General features: G+C 36.0%; 1 protein-coding gene across 4 annotated transcripts in view; it reads left to right on the top strand.

Annotated features, from left to right (window-relative positions):
• Nucleotides 1-15,907, top strand: part of MYPN (myopalladin) — a 109,354-nt gene that overhangs the window by 75,557 nt on the left and 17,890 nt on the right. For all 4 annotated transcript variants that reach the window (XM_074296599.1, XM_074296602.1, XM_074296601.1 and 1 more), the window contains 4 exons: nucleotides 5,795-6,016; nucleotides 9,257-9,406; nucleotides 10,717-10,796; nucleotides 13,888-14,014. In XM_074296599.1, the coding sequence (XP_074152700.1) occupies nucleotides 5,795-6,016; nucleotides 9,257-9,406; nucleotides 10,717-10,796; nucleotides 13,888-14,014 (579 nt within the window). The remainder of the gene's footprint in view (nucleotides 1-5,794; nucleotides 6,017-9,256; nucleotides 9,407-10,716; nucleotides 10,797-13,887; nucleotides 14,015-15,907) is intronic.

Genomic DNA, 15,907 nt, shown 5'->3' with positions numbered 1-15,907 from the left:
ATTTGATCCTTACAACAACCCTGGAAGGTTGGTGCTATTTTTATCTCATTTTTGCAGATGAAAAAACTGAGGCAGAAAGCAGTGATGTGACTTTCTTGAGGTTACACAGCTAGTAGTTGTCTGAGGTTTGTTTTGACCTCATCTTCCTGCCACTAGGTCCAGGGCTCTCTCCATTGTTCAGCCAGCAGCCACATCAATCCAGTCTGGCATTCTAGATTCTTTTAAGGCAGGAACTGTTAAATTTCTGTCTTTGCATTTCTACCAGCTAGCTCTAGAACAGAGTGAGGACTTAGCAAATACTTGTTGATTAGTTACTATCCTCCCATAGAAAGGCTTTTTTTCATCTTTTCTTTTGGACAAATTTAGTCATTAAGCATTCAGTTCCAGTTTTTAAAATTAATTATAGTTTTTATTTACCAGATATATGCATGTAATTTTACAGCATTGACAATTGCCAAACCTTTTGTTCTAATTTTTCCCCTCCTTCCCCCCTCCCCCATTAGTTCCAGTTTTTTGTTGAAGTTATTTGTAGCAGTTTTCCTGATTCTGCTTACTTTGCTTTATGGAAGTCTTCCCATGTTTCCCTGTATCTGTGATCATCATTTCTCACAGGTAGAATAATATTCTATTGCAATGCCCAATCAATGGATAGCAACTTCACTCTTGCACTCTTTCACAGAGGAAAGGGGGAAGGAGAAAGAGGAAAGGAAAGAGAGAGAAAGAAAAAGACAAAGACATACACATAAAGAGAATTTACTAGGGTAGGTAATTCAATCAATCATTCCAACCAATGAGTATATACCTAGAATGATGATTACAATGTGAGATAGTAGATGTGGATGTGTAAAGACAGCAACTGGTGCAGAATGTCTGAGCCACCCTGTATTTTCATCTTGCCTGACTTTTGAGAACTTGAGCTGCCAGCTGATAGGAAAGGGTGGTCCACATGTGCAGTCCTGTCATCTCTAGCACTCAAACAATCCCCTTTTGATGCTGTAATAGAAGAGAAATTGAGGTGACACAAATCCCATCTCCTTGTGGATTCTGAATGGTTTTACCCTTACATGGACTTACTCAAGATTCTACAAAGATCATAGTTGAATCTGCTATTCCCTGGCCTCATATTTCTTCCCATGGTGTAAACCTCCTCTTATGCTAGAGATATTTCTAAAGGTAGGCTGGTAGAGGTAATGAGTACAGCCATAATTTTTCCTTCTAGGATTCCCAAGCTCTCTTTCACTTTCTGATACATCTTTTAACCTCCAGGTTTTGAAATAGGAAAAAGAAATGATTAAGTGGTGGGATTACAACACTCTAAGATAGTCATACATGTGGGAATTTTTTACATTAAAATTCCTTTCCCTGCTTGTCATCAGTTTTCCTGGCAGTTATCTTTATCTGTTTATGTTTTCTTCTTCTGAATAGAAGTCCTGGTTTCTGTTTGTCTCCTGACTAATAACTTAACTGTGTAGAAGAAAAAATAAAATTTACATTTGATCATTTCCATAGCAACCAACTATTTGCTCCCAGATCTTGAATGGTTTCTATACAAGAGATTCCAGCCCTTTTCTAGCTATTGCTGTTTAAAGATCCCATACTGTCCTTATTCATCAATTGAAGAGATTTTCAAGGGTGATTCTGATAAGCTTTACCTTAGACTCAAGTGACCACAAGAGAAAGGTTCACTTTTATCATTTCTCAAAGAAATGAAATCTTTTTTCTCAAGGTCTTTGGCAAAAGCTTAAGTCAAGTAATCATGTGTATTCCATATTGGACCAGTTCTCTTTCTTTTTTGTTTCTAACAAATGAGCGTATTTTTAAAAGGAAAGTGATTAATATCCATTTTCCTATTCCTCCTGGCCCCCTTTACAAACCTACTTATCAATAAATGAACTGAGGACTTTGTCATTTGATCTTTCCATGCTTATTTTTGATATTTGTCTTCAAGATACAGCTCTTTAATTTAAAATTCTCTTTAATTTTTCTTTAACATCTCCAGCAACAATGTGCTTGCCCTTCCAGGCCTCTCCTTTATTTTCATTTTTTTTGTCAATTTTGCAAATCTTATGTACCTGCATAAAGCAAAGCTTCAGAGTTATTTTAATTTGCATTTCTCTCTTTGCTAGTGATTCAGAGAATTTTTTCATATGGTGGTTGATAACTTCAGAGGCAATCTCATATAATGAACAAAGAAGCCAGAAAGACTTCAAGGCATGCCATTGTGAATTATAATTATATATAAGATTATAAATTAGAAAGTGCCAGCTTGTGTTAGTAGAGTTTCTTTAGTCAACAACTCCCGATTCTAATGAAATCATAAAAGCAGTTCCTGTCCCTGAACCTGTGGACAATTTTCCTTTTTTTTTTTTTTTTTTGAGAACTGAATGTTCATCTCCTTTGACCATTTTTGTATTGGGGAAACTTATTCTTGTATATTTGAATTAATTTCTTATAACTCTCAGATATCAAATATTTATCACTTTTATTTTCTTTCTAGAAGATAGACTGATAAACTATTTTGAGATTTTATGTGTAGGTTTCTGACATGAATGTAACAAATGGTGCCAGATTGTGAAATAAATAAATAAATAACCAGAAACAAGCTGTCTGATTATCCTTCCCCTGACAGTATTTCTGGAAGGGTCTTTTATTAGGCATTATTTGAAATGGTTTTTGAAAAATGTGGCTCTTTTTAAAATGAATTAGGATTATTGAATAGAATGCAAAATTATATTTTCTATACTTGAATATGCTTCTCACATATAATCCCAGTTTATTTATTCCTACCTATAAAGTAAACAAAAGGATAGAGTATTTTTCTCCTATTTTTATAAATAGAAAAACTAAATCATAGTCATATAGTCTGTGTCAGAACTAGACCTAGAGCTCTGTTTTTCTATACCCAGGTTTGTGGGGCAATTTCCCTGAAATTGTTCTATCTCTTCAACTTTTATGACATATTTTCTCTCTCTCCCCTTCCTCTACAGTGCTGATCTTTCTAATTCTCTCTCCCTACCTCTGCCTTCAGAGATTTAGACTTTTGTACATCCCTTGTCATTTAGGGCTCTGAGAGAGACACACCAAGAACCTTTACTAAAATACAACCAGAACTTTCTCTCAAATCATTCATTTGATTTTACATCATTTTTCCACTCCCATTACTTATAATTATTTTATATCCATATCTACCCACCTGCCTAACTCAGACCAAAGTAGGGTCTTTTCTTTCACTTATTCAGGCAATTGGATGCGGAAATATATGAAAATGAAGGAAAAACTCAAAATTACTTTGTAATTCTTTACTACAAAGTTCATCTATAGCTGAGTTTAAGAATTAGTAAGAGAGTTTTTAAAATTAGCTTCTGTCTGAAGAGTTATGCCTTGTGTCCATCTTTTATCTATACAGAGGCTTGTAATAATAATAATAGCTAGCATTTTTGTTGAACTTAAAGGTTTTCAGGACACTTTACATATATTATTTTTAAAGATTTTTTTTGTTTTTACATCATAATCATTTTTAAAAACCCTATGTTAACTCATTCTAATAGGTCATTTATAGCAATATCCTTAGATTGTGTTTTGAGCCATGCATGTAAATAACAAAACCTCACCAAATCCATTACAGACAACTAAAATTCTATTTGATGATATTAGTTTAGGGAAATATTAAAAAGCATGCAATATGAACAACCTTTATCATTGTATCAGTTCTATAATAAAATGAGATATTACCAACACACACACACACATACACACACACACAGACACACACACACACACACTCACATACATACTTTCTCTTTCTGTCTCTCTCTCTCTCTCTTCTTGGAAAAAGATAGACAATGGACTGATTTCTATCTTGGGAAAGGTAAAGGAGAGGGAGAAAAAATAGAAATTAAAATCTTATAATAGTAAATGTCAAAAACTAATGCAATGAAAAAATGTCTCAGACAGTTAAGATAATATGTTGTGGTAGACTTTTGAACTCAAAAGAAAGAAGAGGCTATCTAAAGTGGAATTATTTAAAGTAACTAAAAGTTGAAAAAAGAGCTTTTCAAATTTGGAGATCTGACTATTTGTTCATCATGTAACACTCAGGCTTCCCCTTGATAATATTATACTTAGATACCTTTATCCCATGTATGAGACTGGGTAATAAGAACAACTGTTCCTCTTCTTCCTTATTGGCCTCCCATTTTAGTGAACAGGTGCAGGGTTCCATTAGAAGATAATCTTATTTCCTTCCTTCCTTAATTCCTTTCTTCTTTATCTTTTTAAAAATTTAATTTAATATTTTCTAGTTTCTCCCCCTCTGGCCTCCTTCCTTTGTCCTTTTCATATTTTTAAAAAATTTCTTTGGAATATAGACCCAGTAGTGGTCTGTAGTTTACAAATTGGTTTCCAGAATAGCTGAACCAGTTCACAGATCCATCAATTGTGCATCAGTGTTTTCTCATAATCCCTACAACATTTGTGATTTTCCTTTTTTGTTAACTTTGCCAATCTGATGAATGTCAAATAAAATTTCAGAGTAATCTTAGTTTTTACTTCTTATAGCACAGAAATATTCTATTAGATTCAGGTATCACAGTTTGCTCAACTACTTCCCAGTCATTGAGTATCTATTTTCTGTTTCCAATCCTTTCCTTGTCCTATCACATACACATAAAGTGTTATAATAAATATCTTGGCACATATGAGGACTTTCTTTTTACTAATGATCTCTTTGGAATATATGCCTAGTAGTAGAATATCTGGGTTAAAGGCTCTGAGTTAAGTTAAGTGTAGTTTATTCATTTATATAATTCCACATTGCTTTCCAAAACGGTTGTACTGATTCACAGCTCCATAGCCCATTCACTAATATGCCACATATCCTTCCAACATTTCTTATTCCTATCTTTTGTCATCTTTGCCAATTTGCAGGATATGAGAGGAAGCTTCAGAGTTGTTATTTGTGGTTATTAAGTTTGCAATTCTTCTTTTGAGAGCTGTTCATATACTTTGACCACTTATTTATTGGGGATCAGTTTTCAGTCATATATATATAATATGTATATATTATAGTTGTTTCATATAATATGTATGTTTGATTATATATGGATTTTCTCATATATATTATACAAATAAATCTATTTTGCAATATATTAGTACTTTAAATGGACTAAAAGTGGGAGAAATTTTCCTAACAATTAAAGCTGCCCAAGAACAGAATAGGCTGCCTAAAAAAGTAGTGAATTCTTCCTCCCTGGAAGGCTTCAAGCAGAAGCTAGATGATTATTTGGCAGGTATATTGGAAGAAAGATTCCTTTCATTTCTGGTTTAGATTAGTTAATCACAGAGATTCCTTCCAACTTGAAATTCTGTAATCTTTCTTGTATCTTTCACTTATACTCACAAAAAGACCCCCTTCTTTCTTCTGATGTTGTAATCACCTGATATGGTAAAGGGAATGGAAAGAAGGGGAGTTTAGTTTTGAAGATATTGAGTTTCAGAACTTTGTGGGACATATATTTAAGATAGAAAATTGGAGATAAGTATTTAAGAACTTCATAAGGATTAAGAATATATTATTCTTCTGAAACTGGGTGGTTTTTTGGTATAAAATAATGATAATTTTATTTCACCACATTCCATCCTATCCCTGTGTGTGTGTGTGTGTGTGGGGGGGTGTATATATGTATATGTGTATATATAAAAATCATATGTATATATGTATGTCATGCTGACAAAGAGTTTCCTTCATGTTCAGGGAAGAATCTTCAGATTGAAACCAATTTGCTAATTTTTGTAGGAGTACAAGATTTCAAGCTTTGAGCAGAGGTTAATGAATGAAATAGAGTTCCGTTTGGAACGCACCCCTGTGGATGAATCCGATGATGAAATCCAGCATGATGAGATCCCTACAGGCAAATGCATTGCCCCCATCTTTGACAAGAGACTCAAGCACTTCCGGGTTACAGAAGGCTCTCCAGTGACATTCACCTGCAAAATTGTTGGAATACCTGTTCCTAAGGTAAGGGGCTAGGTAGCTGGGTAAGGCAATAGCACTAGCAGCAGGGGACCATGGGACGTCCTTGTGAAGGTGGTACTTGAGCTGAAACCTAATGGAGACAGGGATTCATAGAAGTAGAGAATGGGGCAGGAACTGAGGGTGATATCTGAGGGATCAAAGGAAAGTAAGTTTGATCAGAGACCAGAAAAGAGAGAAGAAATAATAAGGCTCTAAAGATGAATTAAGCCATGTTCTTTATGCCAAGCACACTTTCTATTTGATTCTAAAGCTAATAGTCACTGGAGTTGACTGATTCTAGTATGGTCAGAACTACACATTAAGAAAATCATTTTGGCAGCTGTGGGGAGGATTTGAGAACCCAGTGAGGGCTGTTGTCTTTCTCCCCCGCCATAGTGGGGTGTCTGAGTGGGTAAAGAGGCAGGAGATGGGGGCAGATAGAAGGTCGGCTTTGACCATTGACTGGATGTCTGTAGATAGATGGAGGAGGTAGATATGGAATGGAATAATGGTGGTACCCATACCAAATATAGGAAAGTTCAGGAAAAGAGTAGTTTCAAGCAAGAAAAGAAATTGGTTCTGTCTGTTTGGATAGGTAGCATTGAGATATTTGTGAGACATGTGAGACAGGAAGTTGATAATGTGAGTCTGGAGCATGGAAAGAGGTTGGGGCATTTTAATAGATCTGAGAATCACCTGCAAGGGGAAAAAAAAAACTGATAAGATTCTCAAGTGAGAACCTTTTTAGAGCATAAAGATTTGTAGTAGTGGTCCCAGCACAAAGACTTGGGGTATGTCTGTTGTCAGAGTGTGTGATATGGATGGTGATGATAATTTAACAAAGGAGAGGGGGAGAAGGAAAGCCAAGAAAAAAAATGCCCCTCTAGAGGAGAGAGTAGCCAGGAAGACAGGGTGGTCTCTAGTGTCATGTGCCATAGAGAGGGCACCACTGAGAAAGGCCTTCAGACTGGACAATTACATTACTGATCACTTTAGAAAACAGAGTCTCAGGTGAATGATCAGGTCAGATTTCAAGAGGAGGGTAGGAAGTTGAAGACAGTGGGACCCAACAAGCAGTTTTTAAGTGATTACTTGCCAGACACTGTGCTGTACACCGGGATGCAAAGAAGGACAAAACCAGGGTCCTTCAAGTAGTTCCCATTCTAATCTAGGAGATAACATGAAAATAACTAAGTACATGCAACATATAGATGATATGAATGGGAAATCATCTCTGAGAAGGCATTAGAATTGAGGGGGGTCCAGAAAGGCTCCCTGCACAAGGTGAGGTTTGAATTGTATCTTGATAGAAGCCAGGAAAGATATAAAGTGAGGATGAGGAAAGAATATGCCAGGGTTAGAGTAAAGCCAGCTAAATGATGCTGAGTCATGAGGCGTTCTCTTCAAGGAGCACCATGAAGGCCAGTATAACTCAGTTAGAGAGGGTTGGAGACAGAGGAGCTTCCTTCAAATGCCATTCAGAGGATTTTGTGCCTTGGAGGTAAGTAGGAAGCTGAAGCTCCTGAGGGAGAGAGTGAAAGGATTAGACCCAAGCTTTAGGATAATCACTTCCAGCAGCTGCCTGGAGGATGGATGGAGTGAAGAGAGTCTTGAGGGAGGGAGGCTCAGCAGAACACAACTGTGCTATTGCAGGGCTGAGGCTTATACCAAGGTGGTGCTAGAAATAACAAGCCTTGACAAGAGATCGGCAAGGTGGAGAGAATACAAGTGCAGGGTGGAGGACAACACCAGGTGCAAACCTGGTTAGTTAGGGATGTGATGGTGTTCTTAGGCAATACCAGGGAAGTTAGGAAGAGGGTTAATAGGGAGGGTTTGAGGAAAAGATAATGAGCTTATTTAAATGATAAATGTTAAAGATTCCTAAGTGGCACAGTGGAGAATATTATACCTGGAGTCAGAAAGACTAAGTTCAAATTTAGTTTTCTCATCTGTAAATGGGGTTGATGTGAGTATCAAATGGGATACTATTTGTAAAGTGCTTTGGATATGTAGAACTTGAGATACCAATAAATATCCAACATGAGATGTCCCAAAGGTAGTTGCTGATGAGGAACTATAGTTCAATTGACAGATTATGGCTGTATATGTAGACCTAGGAATTATCTGCCTAGCAACGATAATTGAATGCATGGAAGTTAATGAAATCACAAATGAGGGAATAGAAAGAAGAGAAGAGACCAATCTGAAAGGGACATCTACAGCTAGTGATTATAGAAAGGGAAGAGAAAGGTTAGTTGGTAGGTAGAGGATCCCCTGATCAAATAAGATCTAGAGAAGACTTTTAAGGATAGAACAGATAATACTGAGCCAGACAGAGGAAAAAGGGAACAAGTTTGTCATAGGAATAGAATGACGTTTAAAGAAGTGGTAGAAATAATTGGGGGAGCAATCTGCTAAGGGAGAGAGAGGATGGGATCCAAGGCACACATAGAGAAGTTGGCCTTTGCAGGGAGAAGGACTGTCATCTTCTGATCAGAGACTAAAGTTAAAGATGGAATTTGGAATGTTATCATGGCTTAGGAAATGATATATATTTTCTTTTTAAAGTAAGAGGTCATCATGTGAAAAAATGGAAGAAGGAGAAACATGGGAAATTTGAGGAGAAAAGAGAACATCCCCACTGTGAAGAATGGGATAGAAAATAAATTTGGAAGGAATAAAAAAGATTGCCTTCTAGCAGAGAAGGTTCAGCTGAGCTTGGACAATATATATTTTCAGAGCCCCCATCAGTTTAAATGTTTGATTTTGCCCAGTTCCGTTTGGCATCAGCATCATTATGTTAACAACAAATCACATTTATGTGGCCATTTTCATTTGAAAAACATTTACACATGTAATCTCATTTGAACCATACAACCTTATTAGGTGTGAGGTATCCCCATTTTATATAATAAACACCTAGTGTGCACAGAGATAACATAATTTGCTCCAAGTCCCATAACTTGTAAGGGTCCAATAAAGGTTGAGCACTCAGATCTGACTCCATCCCCAACTCTCTGTCCATTTTGCTACACTGACAATCTCTTTGGATTGGAAATTCTGTTTTCAATATTATATTTATATTACAAACTGACATATTTTAAGTGTTCAACTTTTTTATCAAATTCATGTTCTGTGCACTTATTTTAAGAGATTAGCCATTTATGTGGAGATTATACCTGCCTTACCTTATTTATTCTTGTAGGCATCAAAGGCTGTGTTCTTTACTCTTTCTCTCTTCAGGTTTATTGGTTCAAGGATGGAAAACAAATTTCTAAAAAAAATGAACATTGCAAGATGAAGAGAGATGGAGATGGGACATGTTCCCTGCATATTGATTCAACCACCGGTGATGACGATGGAAACTACACAATCATGGCTGCCAACCCACAGGTAGAGACTTTCAAACAGTTCTTCATCCCCCAAAGCAAAGTTGGGTACTTTGAATTTCTCTGATATAGAAAGGGAAAGGTAGCTTATTTCATTTTGAGGGAAACTGTCAAAACTGTCCCAGAACCAATTAGAAAAATGAAGGCAAAACACAGTGACTACATGTGAATAGGACATGAGATCCTACACCCATTACAAGACTAGCTTGCCATTACCATTCTATTCCATCTTCTCCAGTGAGTGAGGAGCAAGTTATGATTTTGTTTCTCTCATTTGACCCTTAACAATAATACAATGAAGTAAATACCATACACACACAATGCACATAAAAAAGCATTATATGTTTATGTAAACATTTTTCATGTGTAAACATACATATAATGATACACACACACACACACACACACATATATATATATATATATATATATATAAATTATCACTATTTTACAGGTTCAAAGAAGATAAAGTGACTTTTCTATGGTCACACAACTAGTGGGCATCAGAAGCAAGATTCACACTTAGGTCCCTCTTAATTCCAAGTTCTACACTTTTCCCAATGCATCCTGTTACTTTCCTTTCTTTTTATTGTTGTTTATTTATGAGTTGAAAGAAAAAATTCATAAAACAATAATCATAATCATATACTTGGTTTTACTCTTCAAAAAGTAAATAAGCAAACTATTTGGCCAGAATAATTGAAATTCTACCAGATTACATGACAACTATATCAGAGATCTTATATATTTTTTCATGTTTCCAGATTTGACCTTGTATTTTTTTCAGGTTGAAATCTATGTTAGTTATTTATTTTAAAATCTTTTATTTATTTTAAATAATAGCTTTTTATTTGCAAAATACATATGAAGGTAGTTTTCAGTATTCACCCTTGCAAAAACTTAAGTTCCAAATTCTTCTCCTTCTCTTTCTTCCATCTACCTCCCCTAAATAGCAAGTAATCCAATATAGGTTAAACATATGCAATTCTTTATACACATGAAATCTATTTTTAAGAGAGAGCCAAGATAGACACAGGTAGGGAAGGGCAAGAAACTGGCCATGCTTTATCTGATGTCCATTATGGAGGTAAAGGATAATGCCATTTGCTAAGTTTTGAATTATATCTGTTTCCAAGGATAAAAGTAGAGACCATGTTAGGAGGAATAGCTCTTAATGAGCATATTTCAACATTTTTATTTCTCCAAAACAGAACACAAAATCCTAACTAACTGGCCCCAAAGCTCATAGGAGACAATCAAGTACAAGATGGCCCTAATTTTCATTAGTGTGCTCATTCATTCTCTTTTTCTTAGGGGAGAATCAGCTGTTCTGGTCACTTGATGGTACAGAGTTTGCCTTTACGTGGTCGGCTCACACCAAATCATTCTCACAGGTAAGCAAAATGATCAAGCTATAACTCACAGATACTACTCTAAAAAAATTATAACTCATTTTTAAGGGATGCTTCAAAACTTTTATAACACTAAGTAACACATTCATAGTTTACAAAATATGCCATTTCATTTACATGATGCTGACTGAAGCAAGCAGAACTAGGAAAACATTGTACACAGCAACAGCAGGATTGTATGATGATCAGCTATGATAGATTTGGTTCTTCTCAGTGGTTTAATGATCCAAGGCAATCCCAATAAACTTTGAAAGGAAAATGCCATCTGCATCCAAAGAGAGAACTATGGAGACTGAATGTAGATCAACATATGCTATTTTCAATTTTTTTGTCTTGTGGTTTTTTCCCTTTTGTTCTGATTTTTCTGTCTCAACATAATACATATGGAAATATGTAAAAAAAAATGAATGTTTCATGTATGACAAAGTTTTCATGTAAAAAAATAATAATTCTTAAAAAAAAGGAAGAAAAGATGCCCTTTAGATACAAAGCAAGAGACAACAAAACATTTTAATGGTTGATTTTTAGGATCCCAGACTTAATATTCAGAGCCACTATGTTAGGTTAAATAGCACGTGCATTATTAGGGTTTGAGAAGAGCAACAAGTTCATCCCTTTTTTTGAAGATGAATTAAGTCAAAAGTCTAAGACCTGGCTTCCTCCAGAGTCTGTTGGTGCCACAGAGTTATAGCAGAACATTTCACAGTTGCTGATACAGAGTGAACTAATATGACTTATCAGAGAAATAAAAATAGTGACCCACATTTCAGATATTTTACATATTGTGTTTTACCACCCTTGCAATTATACCTTTTTTTAAAAAGTACAGCTGTTACTATTGGTTTGTTCTCTCCATTTTAACTTTGTGAACCATTTTATTTTTTAAAAGACTTGTCATAATTTATAGGCATAACTAATTTAATTACTCACCAAGCCTGGAAAGTACACTGCCTTGTCCCAGGTAGTAAACAGGGCTTCTCCTTTGGCTCTCATTTGGAGATTTATTTATTTTGAACAAGTACAACTGTTGAAAGCCAGAGCTAAGAGAGTGATGGCATTTAATCCAGAATGACTTCAGAGAAAAGGAGCCAGAGGCTAGTTTATCTGGTGACAGATCTCTTAAGATCATCCTGTTGCATCATTGGAGACACACTTAGCACTTTGTCTGTGATCCTAACCCCATATCAGGTTTTCTCTTACTTATTTATAATCCAGCGCAGTAAAATATTCCCTCTGAGCCCCATAGCAAACCTCTTAAGGTGCCTGCATACTTGAAGGACCCATATTTCATCAGTGGGAGCACTTCTTCCACTAACTTGGACCACAGAGCATTGCTTGGTCCCTTGGTGGCTAACCTTCTGGGGAGGAGTTTTCAGTCTTCCCTTGGCTGATCCTGCAATATTATGTATATACACACACACACACAGCATCCATCATCAGGGCCACATATTAACATTTATCTGTTCTTCGATGAATTATGGTCTCATCCTTGCCACATTCTCTCACCATCTGCCACTAGTGGCATGTACTGCAATATGCTTATACCTAATATGTATCTTTCTACTTTCCTTTGGAAAACCTGTGTATTGTAGGCTGACAATATGTATTCTTCATCCAGCTGGCTTTTTCTGTTCGGATCTCTAAGCCAATCCCTTGAGTGCCTGAATGTTTCATTGCAGGGCCCCTGTAAGGGACTTGATCACAGTGTCATCTGCAAAGAGGAGTGAGCTGTAAGCTAAGTAAAAATATATTAGAATGGGATCAAAAGTTATTTTTGATACCTGAACATTTAAAATAATAATAATAAGATGATGATGACAGCTGAAAAGGAAAGAGATTAATAAAAGTTTTCAGGCTACATAATAATTGAGTTAAAAACTTACTGAAATGTTTTTGGAATATGCTTCACTTAACCAAGCAATAGTAAAGACTGACAATTCATACCACTGGATTTGTCAAAAGTTAACTTCCACTTGGAGCCAATGAAATAGCTGAGATCCAAGAGTGTAATCAAAAAGACCACCATGGTTAAATTATAGGAATTCAGCCAAGATGTCAGCTAAGAAACATCAAACAAATGTCTTGTTCATGTCGATATTCAAACATAAAAACTCCAGAATTTATGATGGCAATTTGGGATAGATCATCAGAACTAAAAATTACAAATATGTTATCCCTAAGGGGATTGAACCTATTGATAAATGCCACTTATGGAAGAAAAAGGTAGAAACTGTGCAGGTTGGAAAAATGTTGCATTTGCTGAATATTTAGCAAGACATGACATGGTGGCTAGAAAAATATATATTAGAAGCTCATTATCTTTCATAAACTCATATAATAGTCTTTATTCTACAAATACAGATATTAAAATATCCTTAAGAATTCAACAAATACGTTGTCTTGGAACTGGAGTATTATCATGGACAAAACTTGACCTGCAATCATCTGTATATAGTACTGATCTATAAAAATTTAAGAATAAAGGTGTTTCTATGATAATCAAACTTCATGAAATGAAAAACTTTTAAAATAAGAAGATCCACTGGCAGAAATCAAAACCATGTAGGATCCAAAAGTGCCTCTCATGCCTATTATCCTTCTTTCATTGGCGCTGTCCTCAAGATAGTCACAGCAAGCCCACAGAGAATAAGCTTCCACTCCCACACCTAGTTTAGTATGGAAAAGTAGTCATTTTATCAATTTATTCAGTATTCCACACAACATTAAATGTAAAAGAATAGGAGCAGGATAGTGATATGTTCCATCTGTTTTTTATCTGAACTCCATCAAAAAGACAAGAAAATAAGATAGTAACAATGATAACAAAACTGGAGTTTATGTATCATTTTTTTCTCTTTTTTTCCCCCCTTTTTTGCTGAGGCAGTTGGGGTTAAGTAACTTGCCCAGGGTCACATAGCCAGGAAGTGTTAAGTGTCTGAGGCCACATTTGAACTCGGGTCCTCCTAACTTCAGGCTGGTGCTCTATCCACTGTGCCACCTAACTGCCCCTGTGTATCATTTTAAGATTTATAAAATACTTTGTATACATAACTGAAGTTGTGTTGCATTGCAGGGGGAGAGCCCGGATGCAAGAAGGGGATAAGGAACCTTTACAGGAACGATTTTTCAGGCCTCATTTCCTTCAGGCTCCTGGTGACATGGTTGCTCATGAGGGACGGCTCTGTAGACTGGACTGTAAGGTAGGCTGCATACTCTTGTCCTTTGATCTAACCAGGAAAGGGAGAGGTAACATGTCTATCCTCCTTCAACTACTTCTAAGAAATTTGTTTTTTAAAAACTCATACCATATGAAAACATTCTTATTTTTTTCAGTCAACAAGCTTTTATTAAATACTTACTATGTACCAGAGACTGTACTAAGTGCTGGGAATGGAAATACAGGTTAAAAAAAAAGGACAGTTCCTGCCTACATGGAAATTATAATTCTTTTTTTCAAAATACATGCAAAGATAGCTTTTGGCATTTGCCCTTGTAAAACCTGTGTTCCAGATTTTCTCCCTCCACTTACTCCCCTAGATAGTAAGCAATCCAATGTAGCTTAAACATGTACAATTCTTTTATACATATTTCCACAAATATCATGCTGCAACAAGAAAAATCAGTTCAAAAATGAAAAAATAAGAAAGAAAAGAAAAATCAAGCAAACAAAAAAGGTGAAAATACTGTATTGTGATGCACACTCAGTCCCCATAGTCCTTCTTCTAGATGCATATGGCTCTCTTTATCACAAGACCATTGGAACTGGCCTGAATCACCGCATTGTTGAAAAGAGCCACGACCATCAGAATTGATCATCACATAATCTTCTTGTTCCCTTGAACAATGTTCTCTTGGTTCTACTTATTTCACTTTAGCATCAGTTCATATAAGCCTCTGCAGCTTTTCTTAAATCATCCTGCTGATCCTTTGTTATAGAACAATAATATTCTATATTCCAAATAATAATATTCCACTCAGTCATATGAAAATATTCTGCTAAACCCATAACACTTTCTTGTCCATCTACTTTAGAAATACTACTTCAACATTGTCAAGTTATGTGAAAATGAGTTTAAGACATCAAAATTAGTAAATGCCTCTCAGACCTTTTTTATACCATGAATGAAGAGTGTCCTTGACCACTCTTTTGATAGAATTGATAGAATTGAACAACTGACCTCTTAGTCCTCTTTGCCGGACTATCAGCCATATCACATTCCCTAGCTGTGAGTGTTTCTCAAAGTTCTGTTGTGATTTCTCTTCACTTCTCCCTTGGTATGCTTTCTCTTGACAAGCTAGCTCATCAATTCCCATAGGTTTAATTTGCAACATTTTCAGTCTATTATTGGGAATCTGTAAGCATGATTCCCAGCTTTCTTATTTAGCTTGTCGCTCCCTTGAGCTTTGATCTTTCATTACTGATTGCCTATTGCATATTGCTTACTAGATATCCTGGAGACATCTTAAATTCAAGATGTCTAACCCTGATCTTGTTATCTTTCCTTTAAAACCCTGAACTCTTCAAAATGTCCTTATTCTGTCAAAGGCACCACCATCCTTCCAGTTTTTCAGATTTGTAATCTAGTCATTATCCACATTCCTTCCTTTTCCTCCTAACAAATCTCCAATTACTTGTCCCAAATCTTGCCATTCCTACCTTCACAACGTCTCTGTACCTTGCTCCTTCTCTCCACTACCATAGCTACCATCTTAGTTCAGGCATTCATCAGTTCTCATTTAGATTATTTCAAGAGACGCCTAATTGCTCTCCCTGCTTCAAGTATTTTATCACTTACTGAAGTGTACTGACATGTACTGTCAGTATTAACATGAAATGTACTGGCATTTTATGCACTATACATTGCTGGCAATCAATTTCCTTAAGCCCAAATCAAACCATGGGATTCAATCAGGGGGCAGCTAGGGGGCGCAGTGGACAGAGCACCAGCCTTGAATTCAGGAGGACCCGAGTTCAAATGTGGTCTCAGACACTTAACACTTCCTAGCTGTGTGACCCTGGGCAAGTCACTTAACCCCAGCCTTTAAAAAAAAAAAAAAAAAAAAAAAAACCATGGGATTCAATCAAATCCATC

This window comes from Sminthopsis crassicaudata, chromosome 2, assembly GCF_048593235.1.
Source record: "Sminthopsis crassicaudata isolate SCR6 chromosome 2, ASM4859323v1, whole genome shotgun sequence".
NCBI lineage: Eukaryota > Metazoa > Chordata > Mammalia > Dasyuromorphia > Dasyuridae > Sminthopsis > Sminthopsis crassicaudata.
This window is presented reverse-complemented; position numbering and strand designations above follow the sequence as displayed.